Source organism: Oncorhynchus kisutch, linkage group LG16 (genome assembly GCF_002021735.2).
Source record: "Oncorhynchus kisutch isolate 150728-3 linkage group LG16, Okis_V2, whole genome shotgun sequence".
Taxonomy (NCBI): Eukaryota; Metazoa; Chordata; class Actinopteri; order Salmoniformes; family Salmonidae; genus Oncorhynchus; species Oncorhynchus kisutch.
In genome coordinates, this window is record NC_034189.2 from 25,657,819 (window position 1) to 25,680,775 (window position 22,957).

The following is a 22,957-nucleotide window of genomic DNA, read 5'->3' on the forward strand; positions in this document are numbered from 1 at the left end:
CGCTGTGTCTCACCTTTGGCAGTGTTGATGGAAGTGTCTGACAGACCAGTTTCCGGACCTTCAGTGATGCTGAAAAGCCAATCTATGAACTAAGAACCACACAACAATTGTTTTCTTATAGGTAAACACCATCTGCTACCAATTTACTGACATTATTCATCTCTTATTTTGTTTAGAGCAGTGCGTAGTAGTGTCTTTTGTGATCTGTTTCCAGATAGTGAACCTCATTGTCATCACACAAACAAAATGATCAATGTGTGGAGGTTGGGGACCTACCTTCTGTGACTGTTCCCTCCAGGGCTCTTTAGCCAATAGCTGCCTCAGGCTGTGGGGCAATCCCAACAGGCATAGCGAGACTGACTGCTCGGCCAGCACGGCGTCACCGTAGAGAGTGTGAGGTAGACCGGGCGGCTCTGACCCCTGCTGCCATGGAAACCACTGGGTCCTAACGCCCAGAAGGAGGGGCATGGTGTGGTCGCCCCAGGAGATCACCGCCGCAGCGAATACCTGGAGCAGGAAGTCAGTGGCCTGCACAGGATGATGGGGTAATGGAGTCCAGGTTATTCAGCCCAAGTATATGAAACACACAAATAGACTACCTGATTTAAAGACTACACACTGTGCACTTGGCAATTAAACGACTATAAAAGCATACCAATGCTAACAAATAGAAGTCAGAAATCATACTATTCCTTGAAATACCACAGCTACAACTTCACGAGGGTCGACATTCCAAAGTAATTCCTGAATGATAGCCATTCAACTACAGACCTGCAGCACATACAGTGACCTCCAAAAGTATTGGGACAGTGACAAATGTTGTTGTTGTTTTGGCTATCTACTCCAGCACTTTGGAATTGAAAATATACAATGACAGTGAGGTTAACATGCAGAAGGTCAGCTTTAATTTGAGGGTATTTTCATCCATATCAGGTGAACCATTTAGAATTTACAGCACCTTTTGTACACAGGCCCCCCATTTTAGGGGACCGAAAGTATATACAGTGCATTCAGAAAGTATTCAGACCTCTTAACTTTTCCCACATTGTTACTTTACAGCCTTATTCTAAAATTGATTAAATTTTACACACAATAATGACCCAATAATGACAAAGCAAAAACTTTTTTTTTTTGGTTGAAATGTTAGAAAATGTATTGAAAATAAAAAACTGAAATATCACATTTACACAAGTATTCAGACCCTTTGGTCAGTACTTTGTTGAAGCACCTTTGGCAGCAAGATAATTTGGGGATTTTCTCCCATTCTTCTCTGCGGATCCTCAAGCTCTGTCAGGTTTGATGGGGAGCGTTGCTGCACAGCTATTTTCAAGGCTCTCCAGAGATATTAAATCGGGTTCAAGTCCGGGCTCTGTCATGGCCATTCAAGGACATTTGGAGACTTGTCCCTAAGCCACTCATGCGTTGTCTTGGCTGTGTGCTTAGGGTCCTTGTCCTGTTGGAAGGTGAACCTTCACCCCAGTCTGAGGTCCTGAGCACTCTGGAGCAGGTTTTCATGAAGGACCTCTCTGTAATTTGCTCCGTTCATCTTTCCCTCGATCCTGACTAGGCTCTCAGTCCCTGCTGCTGAAAACATCCCCACAGCATGATGCTGCCACTACCATGTTTCACCGTGGGGGATTGGTGCCAGGTTTCCTCCAGATGTGACGCTTGGCATTCAGGCCAGAGTTCAATCTTGGATTCATCAGACCAGAGAATCTTGTTTCTCATGGTCAGAGTCCTTTAGGTCCCTTTTGGCAAACTCCAAGTGGGCGGTCATGTGACTTTTACTGAGGAGTGGCTTCCGTAAGGCCACTCTACCAGAAATGCCTGATTGGTGGAATGCTGCAGAGATGGTTGTCCTTCTGGAATGTTCTCCCATCGCCACAGAGGAACACAGCCTGGAGCTCTGTCAGAGTGACTAATGGGTTCTTGGTCACCTCCCTGACCAAGGCCCTTCTCCCCCGATTGCTTATTTTGGCTGGTCGGCCAGCTCTAGGAAGAGTGTTGGTGGTTACAAATATCTTCCAATTAAGAATGATGGAGGCCACTGTGTTCTTGGGGACCTTCAATACTGCATACATTTTTTGGTACCCTTCACCAGATCATGGCTTGGTTTTTGCTCTGACATGCACTGTCAACTGTGGGACCTTGTATAGACAGCTGTGTGCCTTTCTAAATCATGTCCAATCAATTGATTTTACCTCAGGTGGACTCCAATAAAGTTGTAGAAACATCTCAAGGATGATCAATGGAAACAGGATGCACCTGAGCTCAATTTCAAGTCTCATAGCAAATGGTCTGAATATTTATGCAAATAAGATATCAGTTTTATATTTTTAATACATTTGCAAAAATATCTAAAAACCTGTTTTCTCATTGTCATTTATGGGGTAGTGTGTAGATGAGGATTTGTTTTAAATAATTGAATCCATTTTAGAATATGGCTGTTAACTTAACAAAATGTGGAAAAGGGGAAGGGGTCTGAATTATTGCACCGTATGTGTATTAAAGTAGTCAAACATGAAGTATTTGGTCCCATATTCATAGCACGCAATGACTACATCAAGCTTGTGACTACAAATTTGTTGGATTCATTTGCTGTTTGTTTTGGTTGTGTTTCAGATTATTTATACCCAATCGAAATAAATGGTAAATAGTGTCTTTTTGGAGTTACTTTTATTGTAAATCAAAATAGAATATATTTCTAAACACTTCTACATTAATGTGAATGCAACCATGATTACGGATAATCCTGAATGAATTGTAGATAATCCTAAATGAACCGTGAATAATGATGAGTGAGAAAGTTACTGTCCCAATACTTTGAGCTCACTGTACCAATATCACACCTGCACGTGAACTCTAAACATACCAGCTGTCCCATGTATCAATTCACACACAAGCACACACACACAGAAATAACACAGCACCTGTGTATGTGTTTCTGAGAATAGTGTTAAAATACTTTACTGACCTGCCTGGTGTCTCTACACTTGACAGCGGTCACTCCGTAAGCAACATTTCTTATGAGTCCCATCAGCTCCAAAAGCCACTCCATTCGTTTGGACACACCTAGAAAGTGTACTTGTTATAAACCAGGGTTTCCATCTAAACCTGCACAAGCACACGCGATCCAACTAATAAAGAGAATGGATTCGCAAAGTATTTCAAGTCACGTGTGCTTTTGCAGCTAGAACGAAAACAGGAGTACTTCAGGAGTACTTTAGGAGTACTTCAATGACCAATAAACGATCAATACAGTATATTACAAACACTTTGCAAATACCCCTGACCCCCCTTGGCACTTCTATAGGTCTAAAAGGTCAGATCAGTTCAAGCACAACGTTGAAATCCGCCAGCCCTGAAAGCTGATTGGTTGCTGGGCTGACCTGTGTTGGGGCTGGCGGCCAGACGGCATTGGTAGAAAGTCTGCAGGAGGAGCCAGCCCACCTTGTGGCTGGACCAACCCCGGAGCACGGCCGCGATGACATCGTTGAGGCCCAGGAGTGGCACTCGGCCCTGAGAGGTGAGGTGAGCCAGGATGAAGCTGGTCTTCTCCATCTGTTTCTGTAGAGGAGGCAAGAGAGCAACACACCACTCAAAGAAGGGATGTGATCGATATCGGACAAAATAGAAACGCAGCAGGAAGAGAACATTGGTTTTGGGGAAGGTTGATTTTAATGACGCATGGGGTGAGGCGACAATCAGTACCTCTGTGACTTGGGCGATGCGGTCGATCTCTGTGTCAGCCAACTCGGACAGACATTTGGAGACTCCCACGTACAGGTGCACCTCTTGGTCCTACAATAAACCATGGACATACATCTCAGTGCATGGTCGATATTCAATAATGCTTAGTGATCACTAGTCTTGCACACACAGCCATTTCTTGTCGTGTGATTGACTAAGAAGAATAAGTGACAGGTGTACTTGTCAAAAAAAAAAAAAAAGATTTCCCTGCCTGTATGTGGTTGGGGAGTACGTTGAAGATCTTCTCTATAGTAGTACACAGGACAGCCCAGACGGTGTTGGGCGGGTTGGGGAGGGCCATGGCCTGTGCCAGGCCCCGGAGGAGGGACAAACAGATGGCCAGGCGCTGGGGCCGGACGTCCTGCTGGAACTGCTGCAGACCCAGGGTCTCCAAGTAAACCTGAAGCTTGTCCTCCGCCACGTGCTTCATCCATACAGAGAGATTGTCGTATAGGTGACCTCGCGTCCACATCTAGGGGGAAGAGAACCGTGGAGGAAGAATGAATGGAGGGCTCGCACTCTTCACTTCGTTCCCAGAGGGGGGGGGGGGGGGGGGTATTACAAGCTGTAATGTCTGGCCAAACAATAATTGACCAATAAACTTCCAGGAAAAAATGAAACCAATAGTACTTCGACCATCCACTGACATTCAGAATTTAAAATCCCTGAATGACATATTCAGAGGATTACAAACGGGGTTATGGAGGACTCACACTAAGACTCTGGACCAGGGGAGGGCTCAGCCACACCCCCAGGAAGAGAGATGCACTCTGGGAAGACTGGGCTTGGTTGGATGCCAGCTCTATACATTGGTGTTGGACCACCTCACCTGTTGGGAAAATAACATGTATTTTGCTAATCCATGATTGCTAGGCTTTCACTGTGTGTACATATTTATCCTTTCCTATTTATCCTTTTTATCTCTTTTACAAGGAGGCCATATCATTTATCTGCGTGTTTGTGAAGTGTATGATTATGTGGAACAGATAGGTGGGGAAGGTATCACGGTACCAAAGTTGAGCCTCATGAGAGGGGACAGGATGGCGCTCCAGTTGACAGGGGGGTACTGGTAACTCCCTCCCACTGTGGCCAGGGAGGCCAGGGCTGTCTTCACCAGGCTAGGGTGGGCAAACTCTGGACCTTTCTTTCCTGCCTCGGTGAGGAAGTCCACAGCAGACCTGATCACACTCTTCTCTGGGAGGTAACTGAAGTCCTGGGGCACTGAGAGAGAGAGAGGCGCTTGACTAAGCTTTTTTCCATGCATTGGAAGGGGCAGGATTTACACGTTTAGCACGACTCCATTAGTTGTGTTACACGGGGCAAGCTAAGTCTACCTAAAGTATTTAAAAGAAAATACTGAGTCATGCATAGAAGTACATACAGTCGTGGCCAAAAATATTGGCACCCTTGCACTTTTTTTCAAGTAACTCACAATTTTCACTAAAAATAAGTTGAAATTGACCAAAGCGTTTGGTCTCCACAATTTATTTCATTATTAATATTACAGAATGTTTGTTTTTCATTCAGAACTTAATATATCCATTTAAATCAGAAAATAAACAAATGGCATTGTTGATACCCTAGACTTAATATTTGGTAGCACAGCCTTTAGTCGCAATCAAGCGCTTCCTATAGCCATCAATGAGCTTCCTGCACCTTTGTACTGGCAGTTTGGCCCACTCCTCTTCTGAGAACTGCTTCAGTTCTCCCAGATTTGAAGGGTGCCTTCTCCCAACTACTGTTTTCAGATCTCTCCAAAAGTTTTCAATGGGATTTAGGATCTTGACTCATTGCTGGCTACTTCAGAACAGTCCAGAGTTTTGTCTTGAACCATTCCTGGGTGATTTTTGAAGTGTGTTTGGGGTCATTGTCCTGCTGGAAGACCCATGACCTTTGACGGAGACCCAGCTTTCTGACACTGGGTCCGACATTGTGCTCCAAAATGCCTTGGTATTCTCCTGATTTCATGATGCCATGCACACATTCAAGGCACCCAGTGTCAGAGGCAGCAAAGCAACCCCAAAACATCACTGAACCTCCTCCATGTTTGACTGTAGGGAAGGTGTACTTTTCGTTGAATACTTCCATTTTGTTTTCTGTAAACAGAGACATGGTGTGCTTGGCCCAAAAAAACTCTAATTTGGTCTCATCTGTCCAGAGGACATTCTCCCAGAAGGATCTTGGCATGTTCAGGTGTGTTTTGGCAAATTGCAGTCTGGCTTTCTCATGTCTCTCTCGCAGCAGTGGGTTCCTCCTGGGTCTCTTACCATATAACCCCCTTTCATTGAGTTGGCGACGGATGGTGTGAGTTGAAACTGTCATACCTTTGTGTCCGATGGTCCGCTTGAGTCTGTGTGGCAGTTGACCGAGGTGCTTTCTCCACCATTCAAACAATCCTTCGCTGCAATCTTCCATCAAGTTCTCTTGCGGACACGTCCAGTGAGGCTGGCTACAGTGGCATGGGCCCTAACCTTCATGATAACATTACGTACAGTGGAAACAGGAACATCGAGGTCTCTGGAGATGAACTTGTAGGCTTGAGATTGTCAACGCTTGGCTACAATCTTGTGTCTTGACCTCCTCAGCTAATTCTCTGGTTTTCTTTCTTTTCTCCATGCTCATTGCGGTAAACACAGTGACACATAACAGGAAAATGAGTCCTTTTCTCTATTCAAACTGGTTGAATAAGTGATTTTAATATTGCAGACACCTGCAACTCACCACAGGTGAGTTCAATTCCAAAGTAAAGGAAAATGACCTGCTTGAAATCTAATTATTTCTAACTACTTAAGCTAACATTCAGATTTTTTTTTGTTTTGTTCAACTGCAAACCAAAGACAAGCATATGTGGATACCAATAAAAAAATCAACAGGAATGGTGCATTATTTGAAAAAAGTGCACGGTTGCCAATATTTTTGGCCACAACTGTATAGAACAGTGGTCACCAACCGGTTGTTCGCGATCGACTTGTCGATCTCCAAACAGTTCTAGTCGATCGGCAAACATTTCTGTAAAAAACCCAACGATAAAGCCTTGTGTTTCTATATTTATGTTTTATTTGTCTCGGGCTGTTGGTTGTAGGTGCAGCCATTTCAGCTGCCTTGCGCGCCGGGTAGGCAAACTGTTGCCATTTCATATGTCTAAAGGTACAAACTCTGCCTTCCCAGTGGGTCTGGAGGGGAAATCAAGTGCACTATGTTCCCGCTGGCCAATCAGATTGCTCAGATGACCGAGTCTGTAATAATGTAGCAGACATAAAAGAAAGCTACACCAAAATTGATACTGTGAGATTTCAAAACGTTTAAAAGCATCACTAGAGAGAGACGGTCAACGAATACAGCAAAGAGATGCTGTTTTTTATGAGTGTTCTTACTCAGCACTGTCAACACTTTGTATTCAACACTTCTATAATCCATAAAAGTCCTGTTCTTCCTATTATCACTCAGCGCTACAACAAGCAGTGCAGTAGTAATGAATGAGAAGGAAAGTGTATCTACAGTCGTGGCCAAAAGTTTGAGAATGATACAAATATTAATTTCCACAAAGTTTGCTGCTTCAGTGTCTTTAGATATTACTACGGAATACTGAAGTAAAATTACAAGCGTCAAAGGCTTTTTATTGACAACTACATGAAGTTGATGCAAAGAGTCAATATTTGCAGTGTTGACCCTTCTTTTTCAAGACCTCTGCAATCCGCCCTGGCATGCTGTCAATTAACTTCTGGGCCACATCCTGACTGATGGCAGCCCATTCTTGCATAATCAATGCTTGGAGTTTGTCAGAATTTGTGGGTTTTTGTTTGTCCACCCGCCTCTTGAGGATTGACCACAAGTTCTCAATGGGATTAAGGTCTGGGGAGTTTCCTGGCCATGGACCCAAAATATCAATGTTTTGTTCCCCGAGCCACTTAGTTATCACTTTTGCCTTACGGCAAGGTGCTCCATCATGCTGGAAATGACATTGTTCGCCACCAAACTGTTCCTGGATGGTTGGGAAAAGTTGCTCTCGGAGGATGTGTTGGTACCATTCTTTATTCATGGATGTGTTCTTAGGCAAAATTGTGAGTGCGCCCACTCCCTTGGCTGAGAAGCAACCCCACACATGAATGGTCTCAGGATGCTTTACTGTTGGCATGACACAGGACTGATGGTAGTGCTCACCTTGTCTTCTCCGGACAAGCTTTTTTCTGGATGCCTCAAACAATCGGAAAGGGGATTCATCAGAGAAAATGACTTTACCCCAGTCCTCAGCAGTCCAATCTCTGTACCTTTTGCAGAATATCAGCCTGTCCCTGATGTTTTTCCTGGAGAGAAGTGACTTCTTTGCTGCCCTTCTTGACACCAGGCCATCCTCCAAAAGTCTTCGCCTCACATCTGCCTGTTGCCATTCCTGAGCAAGCTCTGTACTGGTGGTGCCCCGATCCCGCAGCTGAATCAACTTTAGGAGACGGTCCTGGCGCTTGCTGGACTTTCTTGGGCGCCCTGAAGCCTTCTTCACAACAATTGAACCGCTCTCCTTGAAGTTCTTGATGATCCGATAAATGGTTGATTTAGGTGCAATCTTACTGGCAGCAATATCCTTGCCTGTGAAGCCCTTTTTGTGCAAAGCAATGATGCCGGCATGTGTTTCCTTGCAGGTAACCATGATTGACAGAGGAAGAACAATGATTCCAAGCACCACCCTCCTTTTGAAGCTTCCAGTATGTTATTCGAACTCAATCAGCATGACAGAGAGATCCCCAGCTTTGTCCTCGTCAACACTCACACCTGTGTTAATGAGAGAATCACTGACATGATGTCAGCTGGTCCTTTTGTGACAGGGCTGAAATGCAGTGGAAATGTTTTTTGGGGGGATTCAGTTCATTTGCATGGCAAAGAGGGACTTTGCAATTAATTGTAATTCATCTGATCACTCTTCAAAACTTTCTCGAGTATATGCAAATTGCCATCATACAAACTGAGGCAGCAGACTTTGTGAAAATGTATATTCGTGTCATTCTCAACTTTTGGCCACGACTGTATAGGCTTGCGTTGTTGTTATTATTAGCGACTTGGGTCTTTTTTAATATTAAGGAATATTTCACTTTCTCTGTTTATAGGTGTAACAACATGAATTTGTACATGAGGCAGAAATAATGCGGTGTGACTCAAGTTTCGCCATCAGCTGGAAGACGGTGTCCCTTTTTTGGTCAGTGTCAGTGGAGGAAAGGGAAAGCGGAGGGATGTTGAGAGACGGACCCTCAGTCTGCTGCTCTCTCCCCCCGCTGAGACTGAGCATCAGATGCAGGCACCAGCCCAGTAAAATAAAAATATAATTATTTAAATGTATGCTCACTCAGCTGTGCCTCACAAGTACTACACCAATGGCTCTATTACAGGTGTGATCATATAGCCTACCTCAAATTTTGAAATATAGTTTTAAATGTCCCGAACAGCAATGCATTGGCAGGTCAATTCAAGCAAAGCCAGTATGTGGTGATGGTGTATTGGGCCGATAGCTTACTGCACAAACCTAATTTCTACAGTACTGTTTTTAATTGGTTAATGTTGCATAGGCTTACATTTTTTAAGTCATGTTAATGAAAAAAATCAGAGCGGTAGATCTCGGCATGCATTTTGATTCAGAAAGTGATCTTGACTCAGAAAAGGTTGGTGACCACTGGTATAGAACCACTAAATGATTGGATCTCTATGAAGCCACAAATCTCTAGGTATGTTAGGTCTGAGGCATGTTATTGTGTGGTCCTTACCTGCTGTGCGGCTGTGGCTGGTGGACATGTGGGCCAGGTGGAGGTGCCCCACCAGACAGGCACTGTTAGACTGCAGCCCGATGGCCCCTGAGAATGTGATGATCTACAGGTGAAAGACAGGTGAGCAGTGTTAGTTTGTTGCTTGTTTCTTGCTTTATGCATGTCCCTTGTGAGCTGTTAAAACAACATCCTCTTGAAGGACAGTAAACGTCCTCAATCAATCAACGTTCTTACCTGTGTGATGGCCCGTATGACCTCGTTCATTCTGGACTGCTGCTGGGAGGACTGCTCAGATTCATTCTTCAGCTAGAAGGGAGAGAACAGACACACATAGTCACTTTTTACAGAGAGGAAGAGAAAGAGAGAGGCCCAACTGGGCATAAAATCAGTCTCCCACCAGCAGGTGACGTTGTTTCGCCAAGCAAGGAGTTTTGTATGGAAGTCAATGAGAGTGTGTCGAATTTGGTCCCCCCAAAAATATATGGCTTATTTGCTAAGTGAGGTTTAATGGATCTAATAGAAGTTTTGTAATGCTTAAGTTGTGTACTGATATAAGTAGGACACGTGACATCCTGGCAACTTTGAGAAAAAATACTTTATATCAGAGTTGTTTCGAGATGGCCATGCATATTCATGACATGAGGTTAGTAGCACAGCATCTCTCTCCATTGAATTCAGGCAGTTGCACATGTAAAGCCATAAATAGGTGTTTGGCTCTATCTATCTAGGGGGAAGTTTTTGAACTGTTCATTTGGGAGGATTACCTTTTGTATTTGTACAGTACAGCACTGCCCTTTTAAGTTCGATTCCACTAACCCCATCCCAAATGTAGGAAGACTCACCTGAAGGATGCCAGTCTCTGATCCCACCAGAGCCACCAGGCCGTTGACAGCAGCCAGCCTCTGCATGGTGGGACAGCCCTGCAACACAGGGGAGGAGAGCCCACTCAATTAATTACAGCCGGACTCACACTGTTCATTGGCATGAATCACTTGCGATGCCAGGCCCATTGTTTAAAATAGCTTGTTTGGAACATAGGTAAACGTTTGTTCTGCCCTGGTTGTCGCTCCAGTACCTCAGCCAGTAGGATCTTGATCCAGGCATCCAGAAGGCGGGGTTGGATGTCCTCTGCCTTGCCGTGGCCGCAGGATGACAGACCATGAACAACCAGGCCAAGAGCCAATGAGAAACCTGGAGTCTGGACAACACAGGAAAGACGTATAGTTGTAGATGAACAACATTACACACACAAACCTCGCACACTCATTAAAATGTACCATCTCACCTGCTGGCTCTCCTCTGTCATGCTACGGAGAGTGCTCATGATCTCCTCTGATTTAAGGGCATCAACTACCCCTCCACTGAAGGCTGCCACCCCCACACCTGCTACAGAGTAGGCCAACACCTTGGGAGGGAGGGAGGAAAGGAATGAGGGAAGGAGATAGCATATGGACATTTAAATGTTTTAAAATAATGATTCATAAAAGGTGAGCGAGCACACTATAAATATTATCCGTTAATAACCTTCTAAATTATTTATTTAAGGGAAGACATCGTTATGAATCCTGTTTCAGGTGTCAAATCTGACCCTACAGAGTAAAACAGCAGTGAATGAGATATAAACTAATATGAAGATTTGGGCCATACCTCCTGCAGCATGCGACCCTGACTGCTGCTGTCCCCCTGTAGGGCCTCCAGCAGCTTGTCCAGGGTGAGGCCCACACGGGCCCGGTGTTCTGTCTGTCCACTGCCACTAAGGGCCCCCAGCACCAGGCCTAGTCCCAGCACACAGCCCGCACTGGAGAAAGGAGAGGTAGTGGAAAACGGATGATAGTAGGGGAGTACATTGTTGCACAAACTGAAAGCTTGCCACCTCATACGCACGCATGCGCACATACAGCGCGTTCGGAAAATATTCAGACCCCTTGACTTAACATTTTCTTACATTTTTGCAAATGTATTACAATTAAGAAACTGAAATATCACATTTACATACAGTACCAGTCAAAAGTTTGGACACCTACTCATTCAAGGGTTTTCCTTTATTTATAATATTTTCTACAATGTAGAATAATATTGAAGACATTAAAACTATGAAATAACACATATGGAATCATGTAGTAACCAAAAAAAGTGTTAAAGAAGCCACCCTTTGCCTTGATGACAGCTTTACACACTCTTGGCATTCGCTCAACCAGCTTCAACTGGAATGCTTTTCCAACAGTCTTGAAGGAGTTCCCACATATACTGAGTACTTGTTGGCTGCTTTTCCTTCACTCTGCAGTCCAACTCATCCCAAACGGGTTGAGGTCGGGTGATTGTGGAGGCCAGATCATCTGACGTAGCACTCCATCACTTTCCTTCTTAGTCAAATAGCCCGTACGCAGCCTGGAGGTCTGTTTTGGGGCATTGTCCTGTTGAAAAACATACGATAGTCCCACTAAGCACAAACCAGATGGGATGGTGTATCGCTGCAGAATGCTGGGGTAGCCATGCTAGTTAAAGTGTGCCATGAATTCTAAATATATCAAGACAGTGTCACCAGCAAAGCACCCCCACAACTCTTCCTCCATGCTTCACGGTGGGACCCACACATGTGGAGATCATCCGTTCACCGAGATCATCCGTCTTCTGCGTCTCACCAAAAATCTCAAATTTGGACTCATCAGAGCAAAATGACAAATGCTTGTGTTTCTTGGCCGAAGCAAGTCTCTTCTTCTTATTGGTGTCCTTTAGTAGTGGTTTCTTTGCAGCAATTCAATCATGAACGCCTGATTCACGCAGTCTCCTCTGACCAGTTGATGTTGAGATGTGTCTGTTACTTGAACTCTGAAGCATTTATTTGGCTGGCTGATTTCTGAGGCTGGTAACGCTAATGAACTTATCCTTTGCAGCAGAGGTAACTCAGGGTCTTCCATTCCTGTGGAGGTCCTCATGAGAGCCAGTTTCATCATAGCACTTGATGGCTTTTGAGACTGCACTTGAAGAAACTTTCAATGTTCTTGACATTTTCTGGATTGACTGACTTTAATGTCATAAAGTAATGATGGACTGTCGTTTCTCTTTGCTTATTTGAGCGGTTCTTGTCATAATATGGACTTGGTATTTTACTAAATAGGGCTATCTTCTGTAAACCACCCCTACCTTGTCAAAACATAACTGATCGGCTTGAGGAAAGACGCATTGAAGGAAATAAATTCCACAAATGAACTTTTAACAAGGCACACCTGTTAACTGAAATGCATTCCAAGTGACTACCTCATGAAGCTGGTTGAGAGAATGTCAAGCGTGTGCAAAGCTGTCATCAAGGCAAAGGGTGGCTATTTGAAGAATCTCAAATATATTTTGATTTGTTCAACACTTTTTTGGTTACTATATGATTCCATGTGTATTATTTCATAGTTGTTGTCTTCACTATTATTCTACAATGTAGAAAATAGTAAAAAGAAAAACCCTGGAATGAGTAGGTGTGTCTAAACTTTTGACTGGTACAGCGATTACAGGCTCGAGTCTTTTTGGGTATGATGCTACAAGCTTGGCACACCTGTATTTGGGGAGTTTCTCCCATTCATCTCTGCAGATCCTTTCAAGGTCTGTCAGGTTGGATGGGCAGCGTCGCTGCACAGTTATTTTATGGTCTCTCCAGAAATCCTCGACCGGGTTCAAGTCCAGGCTCTGGCAGGGCCACTCAGGGACATTTAGATTTGTCCCAAAGCCACTCCTGTGTTGTTTGTTGTTTTGGTTGCTTAGGGTCGTTGTCCTGTTAGAAGGTTAACCTTTGCCCCAGTCTGAGGTCCTGAGAGCTCTGGAGCAGGTTTTCATCAAGGATCTCTCTGTAATTTGCTCCGTTCATCTTTCCCTTGATCCTGACTAGTCTCCCAGTCTCTGACGATGAAAGACATCCCTACAGCATGATGCTGCCACCACCATGCTTCACCATAGGGATGGTGGCAGGTTTCCCCCAGAAATGACGCTTGGCATTCAGGCCAATCTTGGTTTCATCAGACCAGAGAATCTTGTTTCTTATGGTCAGAGTCCTTTAGGTGCCTTTTGGAAAACTCCAAGTGGGCTGTCATGTGCTTTTTATTGAGGAGTGGCTTCTGTCTGGCCACCCACCATAAAAGCCTGATTGGTGGAGTGCTGCAGAGATGGTTGTTCTTCTGGAAGGTTCTCCCATCTCCACAGAGGAACTGAAGCTCTGTCAGAGTGACCATAGGTACTTGGTCATCCCCCTGACCAAGGCCCTTGTCCCCTCTCCCAATTGCTCTGTTTGGCCGGACGGACAGTTTTAAGAAGAGTCTTGGTGGTTCCAAACTTCTTCCATTTAAGAATGATTCAGGCCGCTGTGTTCTTGAGGACCTTCAATGCTGCAGAAATGTTTTGGTCCCCTTCCCAAGATCTGTGCCTCGACACAATTCTGTCTCGGAGCTCTATGGACAACTCCTTCGACCTCTTGGATTGGTTTTTGCTCTAACATGCACTGTCAACTGTGGGACCTTATATTGACAGCTGTGTGCCTTTCCAACTCATGTCCAATCAATAGAATACACCACAGGTGGACTCCAATCAAGTTATAGAAACATCTCAAGGATTAACAGGATGCACCTAAGCTCAATTTCAAATCTCATAGCAGGGTCTGAATACTTATGTAAATAAGGTATGTTTAATTTTTTTAATTTGTATAATTAGCCAACATTTCTAAAAACCTGTTTTCACTTAGTTATTTTGGGGAATTGTTTGTAGATTGATTGTTTTTATTTTTATGAATTTAATCAATTTTAGAATAAGGCTGTAACGTTAACTAAATGTGGAAAAAGTCAAGGGGTCTGAATACTTTCCGAATACACTGTATAAGATGGTAGGGCAGTGTCAATCCAGCCATTCTCATATCTTATATTTATTGAACACTTTTTTAGATGCAATTCAGACACACTCACTTGTACTCCAGGTTGCTGTCAAAGCAGCAGGCTTCCAGAGTGTCTAGAGAACTCATCAACAGCTCTGTGATCTTCTGACCTGACACATCACTGAACCAGAGAGATAGAAGGAAGGAACAGAGGGAATGCTTTGGAAAAACACAGAAACACAATAACACCCGATGACATCCAATGTCACAATACAAACAAACAAATAAACACACACACCTCAAGAGTCAATTCTCACACACACACACCACCCCATCTCTACCCCCATGGCAAGCCTCCTACCTGAGCCTCTCCTGGTGCAGGCAGGACAGCAGCATGCCCAGGGCCAGGCCAGAGTGGAACTGGACGGCCTGGGAGTCGTCTGCGGTGGGCGAGCCGGGAAGCCCCGCCCTCAGGGTGGCTAGGACCTGTGGCACGCTGTCCTTGTGCCAGGCAACCAGCACGGGCACCACCAGGGACAGGGCCAGGGCGGCACAGGAGCGGGCGATGGCACTGGCCGTGTTCTCTCCCGAGTAGGATCGCTAAGTAGGATCAGTAAGTTGAAGAAAATACTAATTAAACAATAAAAAAATATAAGCCTACCCATACTGTTGAATGGTATTGTAGAAACATTCAACAACAGTGTACAGGTTTCCATTTCTTTTTATGATGTAACATCAATATAGTATGATTTAGATGCCAGCATAATTCAGTGATAATTCTAGTTGTTGTGCTTGGTTGGTGTACTGACGTGTAGGAACCAGGGGAAGACTTGTCCTCTGGGCTTGTAGCTGCTGCTGACGATGCTGAGGAGAGTGTCCAGGACCATGGCCAGCCAGGTGGATGTGGACAGGATCTCAGGGCCCACCTACAGCATATACCACAACAAACATGGCAGGGGAGAGTTACAGCAGTGGTCCTTCTTCAGTTCATATTTATTAGGACATTTATCTGGTAAAACAATGGGATACTTTCAGAGACACTCCTTTCTTATTTTATGGTACAGAAATGACCAGCTATTTACTTAAGCAATGAGGCATGAGGGGGTGTGGTAATATGGCCAATATACCCACAGCTAAGGGCTGATCTTAGGAATCACGCAACGCGAAGTGTCAGGATACAGCCCTTTGCTGTGGTATATTGGCCATATACCACAACCCCCCGATGTGCCTTATTGCTATTATAAACTGGTTACAAACGTAATTAGAGCAGTAAAAATAAATGTTTTGTCATACCCGTGGCTGATATAGCACGGTTGTTAGCCAATCAGCATTCAGGGCTTGAACCACCCAGTTTATAATAAGAAATAAAATGGTAAAATGGCAATTACACAGTAACAACCTTAGCATGCATTATTTGTTGTTTTCTCTTCAGATTCATTATAACAAACACTACTAGGCACCAGGGTACTAGTATCCCTTGACACTACATAATTTCCTAGTTAATACCAGGTAAGTACCAGTGCTATAAAATACAATGCTCCCATAACGTGTGGAGTCTGCTCTTACCCCAAGTCCTCCCTCCGTGTCAGCGGGCATGTTGCTCTCGTATTTGGCCAGCACCGAAGCCAGACTGCTCAGAGCCAAGATGGAGTTCCCCTGCACCACCGGACTGTCCCTATCGCCACGGAGACACAGGTGTAACACAGGGTTACCATGACAACAGTAGCAGGACTCACTGCCATCGTCAACCAAACAGTATGGCTACAGGCCACTGCTCCTCGATCCCGGTGTTGGGGGCTTTAAGTGCGTACAGGATTTGGTTCCAGTCCAGTACAAACCCACCTGCTTCAAGGGTTTGAATGATGGCACTGGCCTAGTCTAGAATAGTCCCACAGTTTTGTTGAGACCAAAGCTATCAACAGACAAACAATCAGTAAAATCCCTTACCATAATTATAAATGCAATATAATTGCGACAAGTTACATTGTTAATGCATACACTTGACACGGTGGGAAATTCAATGTCAATGCAGAGGAGACAGACTTACTTTGCTGCAGATTTGACAACATCAGTCAGCTGGTCCCTGACCCTGTGTAGAGGGAGAGGATAGAGGGAGAGAAGGGGAGAGGAAGACAGGGAGGATGATTTAGAGTCTATCGCTGGACGGGGGGGGGATGAACGTTTCATCTTCTCATGTCTTGATTACGCACGCACACAGTCTCTTTTCATCTGAGCGTAGCATATCACTCACATGGCGGATGTCTGTCCCATTGAGAGCATGCATTGACACTGATGTTCCCGCTGGTGTGTGTGAAGATGTAGTTGAAGTCGGAGGTTTACATACACCTTACCCAAATCTTTTCAGTTTTTCACAATTCCTGACATTTAATCCAAGTAAAAATTCCCTGTTTTAGGTCAGTTAGGATCACCACTTTATTTTAAGAATGTGAAATGTCAGAATAATAGTAGAGCGAATTATTTATTTCAGCACATTCCCAGTGGGTCAGAAGTCAACATACACTCAATTAGTATTTGGTAACATGGCCTTTAAAATAGTTTAACTTGGGTCACACGTTTCAGGTAGCCTTCCACAATGCTTTCCACAATAAGTTGGGTGAATTTTGGCCCATTCCTCCTGACAGAGCTGGTGTAACGAGTCAGGTTTGTAGGCCTCCTTGCTCGCACACACCTTTTCAGTTCTGCCCACAAATTTTCTATGGGATTGAGGTCAAGGCTTTGTGATGGCCACTCCAATACCTTGACTTTGTTGTCCTTAAGCCATTTTGCCACAACTTTGGAAGTATGCTTGGGGTCATTGTCCATTTGGAAGACCCATTTGCGACCAAGCTTTAACTTGACTGATGTCTTGAGATGTTGCTTCAATAAATCCACATAATTTTCCTTCCTCATGAAGCCATCTATTTTGTGAAGTGCACCAGTCCCTCCTGCAGCAAAGCACCCCCACAACATGATGCTGCCACCCCTGTGCTTCATAGTTGGGATGGTGTTCTTCGGCTTGCAAGCCTCCCCCTATTCCCTCCAAACATAACAATGGTCATTATGGCCAAATAGTTCTATTTTTGTTTCATCAGACCAGAGGACATTTCTCCAAAAAGTACGATCTTTGTCCCCATGCGCAGATGCAAACCGTAGTCTGGCTTTTCTAGGGTGGTTTTGGAGCAGTGGCTTCTTCCTTGCTGAGCAGCCTTTCAGGTTAGGTCGATATAGGACTCATTTTACTGTGGATATATATACTTTTGGACCTGTTTCCTCCAGCGTTTTCACAAGGTCCTTTGTTGTTGTTCTGAGATTGATTTGCACTTTTCGCAACAAAGTACGTTCATCTCTAGGAGACAGAATGCGTCTCTTTCCTGAGCGGTATGACGGCTGCGTGGTCCAATGGTGTTTATACTTGCATACTATTGTTTGTACAGATGAACGTGGTACCTTCAGGCATTTGGAAATTGCTCCCAACGATGAACCAGACTTGTGGAGGTCTACAATTTTTTTTCTCAGAGGTCTTGGCTGATTTCTTTTGATTTTCCCATGATGTCAAGCAAAGAGGCACTGAGTTTGAATGTAGGCCTTGAAATCCATCCACAGGTACACCTCCAACTGACTCAAATGATGTCAATTAGCCTATCAGAAGCTTCTAAAGCCATGACATAATTTTCTGAAATGTTCCACAGTCAAAGGCACAGTCAACTTAGTGTATGTAAACTTCTGACCCACTGGAATTGTGATACAGTGAATTATAAGTGAAATAATCTGTCTGTAAACAATTGTTGGAAAAATTACTTGTGTCATGCACAAAGTTGATGTCCTAACCCACTTGGCAAAACTATAGTATGTTAACAAGAAATTTGTGGAGTGGCTGAAAAACAATTTTTAAATGACTCCAACCTCTGACTTCAACTGTATTTGGCCTGCCATTTCTGAGGCTGGTAACTCGAATGAACTTATCCTCTGCAGCAGAGGTAACTCTGGGTCTTCCATTCCTGTGGCAGTCCTCATGAGACCCAGTTTCATCATAGCGCATGATGTTTTTTGCGACTGTGCTTGAATTAACTTTCAAAGTTGTTGAAATGTACCAGATTGATTGACCTTCATGTCTTAAAGTAATGATGGACTCTCGTTTCTCTTTTCTTATTTGAGCTGTTCTTGGCATAATATGGACTTGGTCTTTTACCAAATAGGGCCATCTTCTGTGTACCACCCCTACCTTGTCACAACACAACTGATTGGCTCAAATGCATTAAGAAGGAAAGAAATTCTACAAATGAACATTTAAGAAGGTACACCTTAATGCATTCCAGGTGACTACCTCATGAAGGACTGGTATAGTGATCTCTGTTGAGGTGATGGATGGACCAGTTGTTTTAATCCACCTTAGTATGCCAGTATGCCTGGAATCTTCAGTTAACCTTTTGGAAGAATCTGCTGTGCACATTTCCCTCATATCACTGTCAGCCATTAATAGGAGAAAAGTGGTCCTATTTGGCGCTGTTGGTAGAGCACGGCGCTTGAAAAGTCAGGATTGTGGGTTTCAATTCCCACTGGGGCAAACCATACGAAATATGTATGTAACCATGACTAATAGTCCCTTTGGATAGTGTATGCTAAAGTGCATATATATATATATATATATTTTAAATAATTAGATACCAGAATATTGTGACGAGGAGAGGAAACTATTTTAGACTATTGATATGTAGCCCATATTCCTGGCAGATTAGCCTTCAAATGATCCCCTCATTTGAGAAGAGAAGTTAATACATCTAATTAGTCGTTTCTGTGACTGAGATACACTGGAATTACATTACAAGACTGGCATCCAAATTAGATAGTTAAATTCATGCGAAGCTATACAAAAACTATTAACACTATTGTCAATCTTGTAATGTAATTTCAGTGTAAGTCAGTGACAGAAACTAAGTAGATTTATTCAGGAATGTTGTCTAATTCTGCGTCTTTTACCCAATGGTAAAGGGCAGAGTAATCTGTGTTAAGAGCTGAGATGTTTTTGATTATAGGGAGAGGAGTCAAAATGACAGGGCTTCATGGTGGATGGCACAGAGGAAGTAATTCAGAAAATGACCATCTCCGCAAAGGTCAACTATGTCCTGTTGTTCCATAGTCTTAAATAATGTCATACTGTCGGCTACAGGGACCAATGGAATGTGCTTTGTTAGAAGATGAGCTGGATTATGGTGGAATAGAACAGCATTTTTAAAGACAGGTGTGTGTGTGTGTGTGTTCTCACCAGAGCCAGGCACAGTGCTGTTTGTACTGCAGCTCCTCTGGACTCTCCTTGCCTTGCTTCTGCTGCATCTCCAGCTCTGCCCGACGGCCCTAATGACCACAGCAACCGTGACCACACAGCAACCACATACACCATACCGGTACAGCAACCATGGTCGCAAATCAACCGCATTCATACGGCAACCATGACCATAAATTGACCAGGAAACTCAATGGAGATAAACAGAAAGACATGCTGTATTCATACGGCACGCACACACCTGTAGGACGGAATGGTACGCTCGGCTCATGAACCCTCGCCAGGCCTGGGGTAGGAGGAGGGCCCGATGCCACTCTGATGGCTGAATGTTCACCTGACCACAGAGAAGAGAAACACTGAGTATGTATGCACATTCATACGTGCACACTACCGTTCAAAAGTTTAGGGTACTTAGAAATGTCCTTGTTCTTGAAAGAGAAGCCAATTAAAATAACATCAAATCGATCGGAAACACAGTGTAGACATTGTTAATGTTGTAAATGACTATTGTAGCTGGAAACGGCTGATTTATTTTATGGAATATCTACATAGGTGTACAGAGGCTCATTATCAGCAACCATCAATCCTGTGTTCCTCCTGTGTTGGTTTAGATCATCCAAGTTTATCATTTTAAAAAGGCTAATTGATCATTAGAAAACCCTTTTGCAATTATGTTAGCACAGCTGTCTCTAACCAGAATAGAAAGAGGAGTGGGAGGCCCCGGTGCACAACTGAGCAAGAGGACAAGTACATTAGAGTGTCTAGTTAGAGAAACAGATGCCTCACAAGTCATCAACTGGCAGCTTCATTAAATAGTACCCGCAAAACACCAGTCTCAACCTCAACAATGAAGATGCGACTCCGGGATGCTGGCCTTCTAGGCATTTTCAGTTTCTTGGCAATTTCTCGCATGAAATAGCCTTCATGTCTCAGAACAAGAATAGACTGAAGAGTTTCAAAAGAAAGGCCTTTATTTCTGGCCATTTTGAGCCTATAATCGAACCCACAAATGCTGATGCTCCAGGCAATCAACAGGTCTAAAGAAGGCCAGTGTTATTGCTTATTTAATCAGTACAACAGTTTTCAGCTGTGCTAACATAATTGCTTAAGTTTTTTAATGATCAATTAGCCTTTTAAAATGATAAACTTGGATTAGCTAACACAACGTGCCATTGGAACACAGGAGTGATGGTTGCTGATAATGAGCCTCTGTACACACCTATGTAGATTTTCCATTTAAAAAAATCTGCCGTTTCCAGCTACGATAGTCATTTACAACATTAACAAGGTCTACACTGTATTTCTCATCGATTTGATGTTATTTCAATAGTCATTTACAACATTAACAATGTCTACCCTGTATTTCTGACCAATTTAATGTTATTGTAATGGACAAAAAAATGTGTTTTTCTTTCAAATACAAGGACATTTATTTGCACAGTATGTGTGCAAATAAACAGAAAAATGGTGACGTAGGTCATCCATCTTTAAACACGTTTCTATAAAAAGAACTGTACGTGTTTCCAAAGATCATCACACACCTTGGTGTGGAGTATTCATAGAAAGCATTTTTCCTGTCTAGTGGGAGTAAGCCTGAGTGTACACAAACATATCTAGCAACTCATAAACAAAACACTTGAGAGGGAAGGTTGATGAGCGGACTGCTAAAATAAACCGTTTGTGTAGTATGATGAGGATTCCTTAAACTGTCACTGGAGCGTACAACTAGGGCTGTCAGCCGGTGTCCTTATGTTGGGCCCTGATATGGCTAAGCCATATGGCAGTGGGTTACACTAGTTAGTTTAGCAGACAAGATTTTCTGAGAATTCTGTGGCATTACTTTATATTGTGAAGAATGCAATCGAACTTAGCTGAATAAAACAGAAAGGACATTTTCTCCAAGCGTCTATTCTGTGTTGAGCGGTTAACAAAGAAACAGGTCCTCCTACTTTCTTCATTTATAGTTATTTATGCAACTTTAGTTGTGACACAAATGTTGGGCCATACGTTTAGATTTTTAATACATTCTAAGGCTGCATGATGCAACTCTAATGATGATTTGTGCAGGCTGTACACACTTCAACAGTCTCTCATTCACAATTTGACAAGCACTTGATAACGCCTCGAATTTCCCGGCTGCATGCCCTTTGTGTGGCCGTAATGCCCCCTAAAAAAATCCATGCCTTTTGCGGCCAGTGGCCGTTGTGCCCTTGGGCTGAATATAATAATTATCATTCCCTTCTCCCGGCTATGTGCCGAAGCACCTCTTACTCACATGGTGCTCAGTCACGTGATCGGGACTTTCTCACAGGCTGAAGACAGACACATTGGGGATGCAAATTGCGCACATACTTTTCCAATTCCGAGGCACATATTGAAGATGTTGGAAGAATTGTCCACATTTACTTTCCGTCAGCCAACAAGATGAGTAGGCCTACCGAACAGCAAAAGCACTAGCCTATGTCAATCTACTATCCCACATAGTACAAAAGTTGACCTATTCTATTCTGTGTGAGAAATAAATATTCCAAACATAGTCTGAGACAGATGTAGGATGCGATAGATCCCAGATTAATACAATCACTAAAACATGTTTTAAGCAATGAGCTTGGCACAACAGATGAGAACATTTAGCTTAAAATGTTGATAAACTATTAGGTTATTTCTTCACATTATAAGTGCAGCAATGCGCACACTGCTGTAAGCTATAAGTGCAAATGTTCCATTAGCAGGAAAACACCATTCTCAAACGTGACCACAAATGTGATTATGCATGTAATGGTTTTACTATAAAGGTGCATTTTTAAGGTGAAAATGATCTTCCCAAACTTGAAACTCCCCCACTGTATATGTAATGCCAGTTAGGCTTTACACCCGTTGTAAAGCAGATTAATGTGCTTCATTTTAAGAAGTTATTTGGCCACTTTAGTTGTGATACTAACCTTATTAAAACATATAGGCCTATGGGCTAGGCTACATGAGGTGTGATACTAACCTTATTAAAACATATAGGCCTATGGGCTAGGCTACATGAGGTGTGATACTAACCTTATTAAAACATATAGGCCTATGGGCTAGGCTACATGAGGTGTGATACTGACCTTATTAAAACATATAGGCCTATGGGCTAGGCTACATGAGGTGTGATACTGACCTTATTAAAACATATAGGCCTATGGGCTAGGCTACATGAGGTGTGATACTAACCTTATTAAAACATATAGGCCTATGGGCTAGGCTACATGAGGTGTGATACTGACCTTATTAAAACATATAGGCCTATGGGCTAGGCTACATGAGGTGTGATACTGACCTTATTAAAACATATAG

At 43.4% G+C, this 22,957-nt stretch overlaps 1 protein-coding gene across 2 annotated transcripts in view; it reads right to left on the reverse strand.

The window, feature by feature from the left end:
- The window catches only part of focad (focadhesin), a 66,727-nt gene that overhangs the window by 1,130 nt on the left and 42,640 nt on the right, over positions 1-22,957 (reverse strand). For both annotated transcript variants that reach the window (XM_031792101.1, XM_020504249.2), the window contains exons 22-42: positions 19,869-19,961; positions 19,610-19,698; positions 16,394-16,435; positions 15,913-16,021; positions 15,156-15,272; positions 14,708-14,946; positions 14,438-14,527; positions 11,148-11,298; positions 10,786-10,905; positions 10,576-10,698; positions 10,343-10,420; positions 9,735-9,806; positions 9,501-9,603; positions 4,762-4,971; positions 4,464-4,579; positions 3,962-4,222; positions 3,712-3,801; positions 3,390-3,567; positions 2,975-3,072; positions 277-528; positions 14-89 (exon numbers count right to left, since the gene is read on the reverse strand). In XM_031792101.1, coding sequence (XP_031647961.1) covers positions 14-89; positions 277-528; positions 2,975-3,072; positions 3,390-3,567; positions 3,712-3,801; positions 3,962-4,222; positions 4,464-4,579; positions 4,762-4,971; positions 9,501-9,603; positions 9,735-9,806; positions 10,343-10,420; positions 10,576-10,698; positions 10,786-10,905; positions 11,148-11,298; positions 14,438-14,527; positions 14,708-14,946; positions 15,156-15,272; positions 15,913-16,021; positions 16,394-16,435; positions 19,610-19,698; positions 19,869-19,961 — 2,707 coding nt within the window. The remainder of the gene's footprint in view (positions 1-13; positions 90-276; positions 529-2,974; positions 3,073-3,389; positions 3,568-3,711; positions 3,802-3,961; positions 4,223-4,463; positions 4,580-4,761; positions 4,972-9,500; positions 9,604-9,734; positions 9,807-10,342; positions 10,421-10,575; positions 10,699-10,785; positions 10,906-11,147; positions 11,299-14,437; positions 14,528-14,707; positions 14,947-15,155; positions 15,273-15,912; positions 16,022-16,393; positions 16,436-19,609; positions 19,699-19,868; positions 19,962-22,957) is intronic.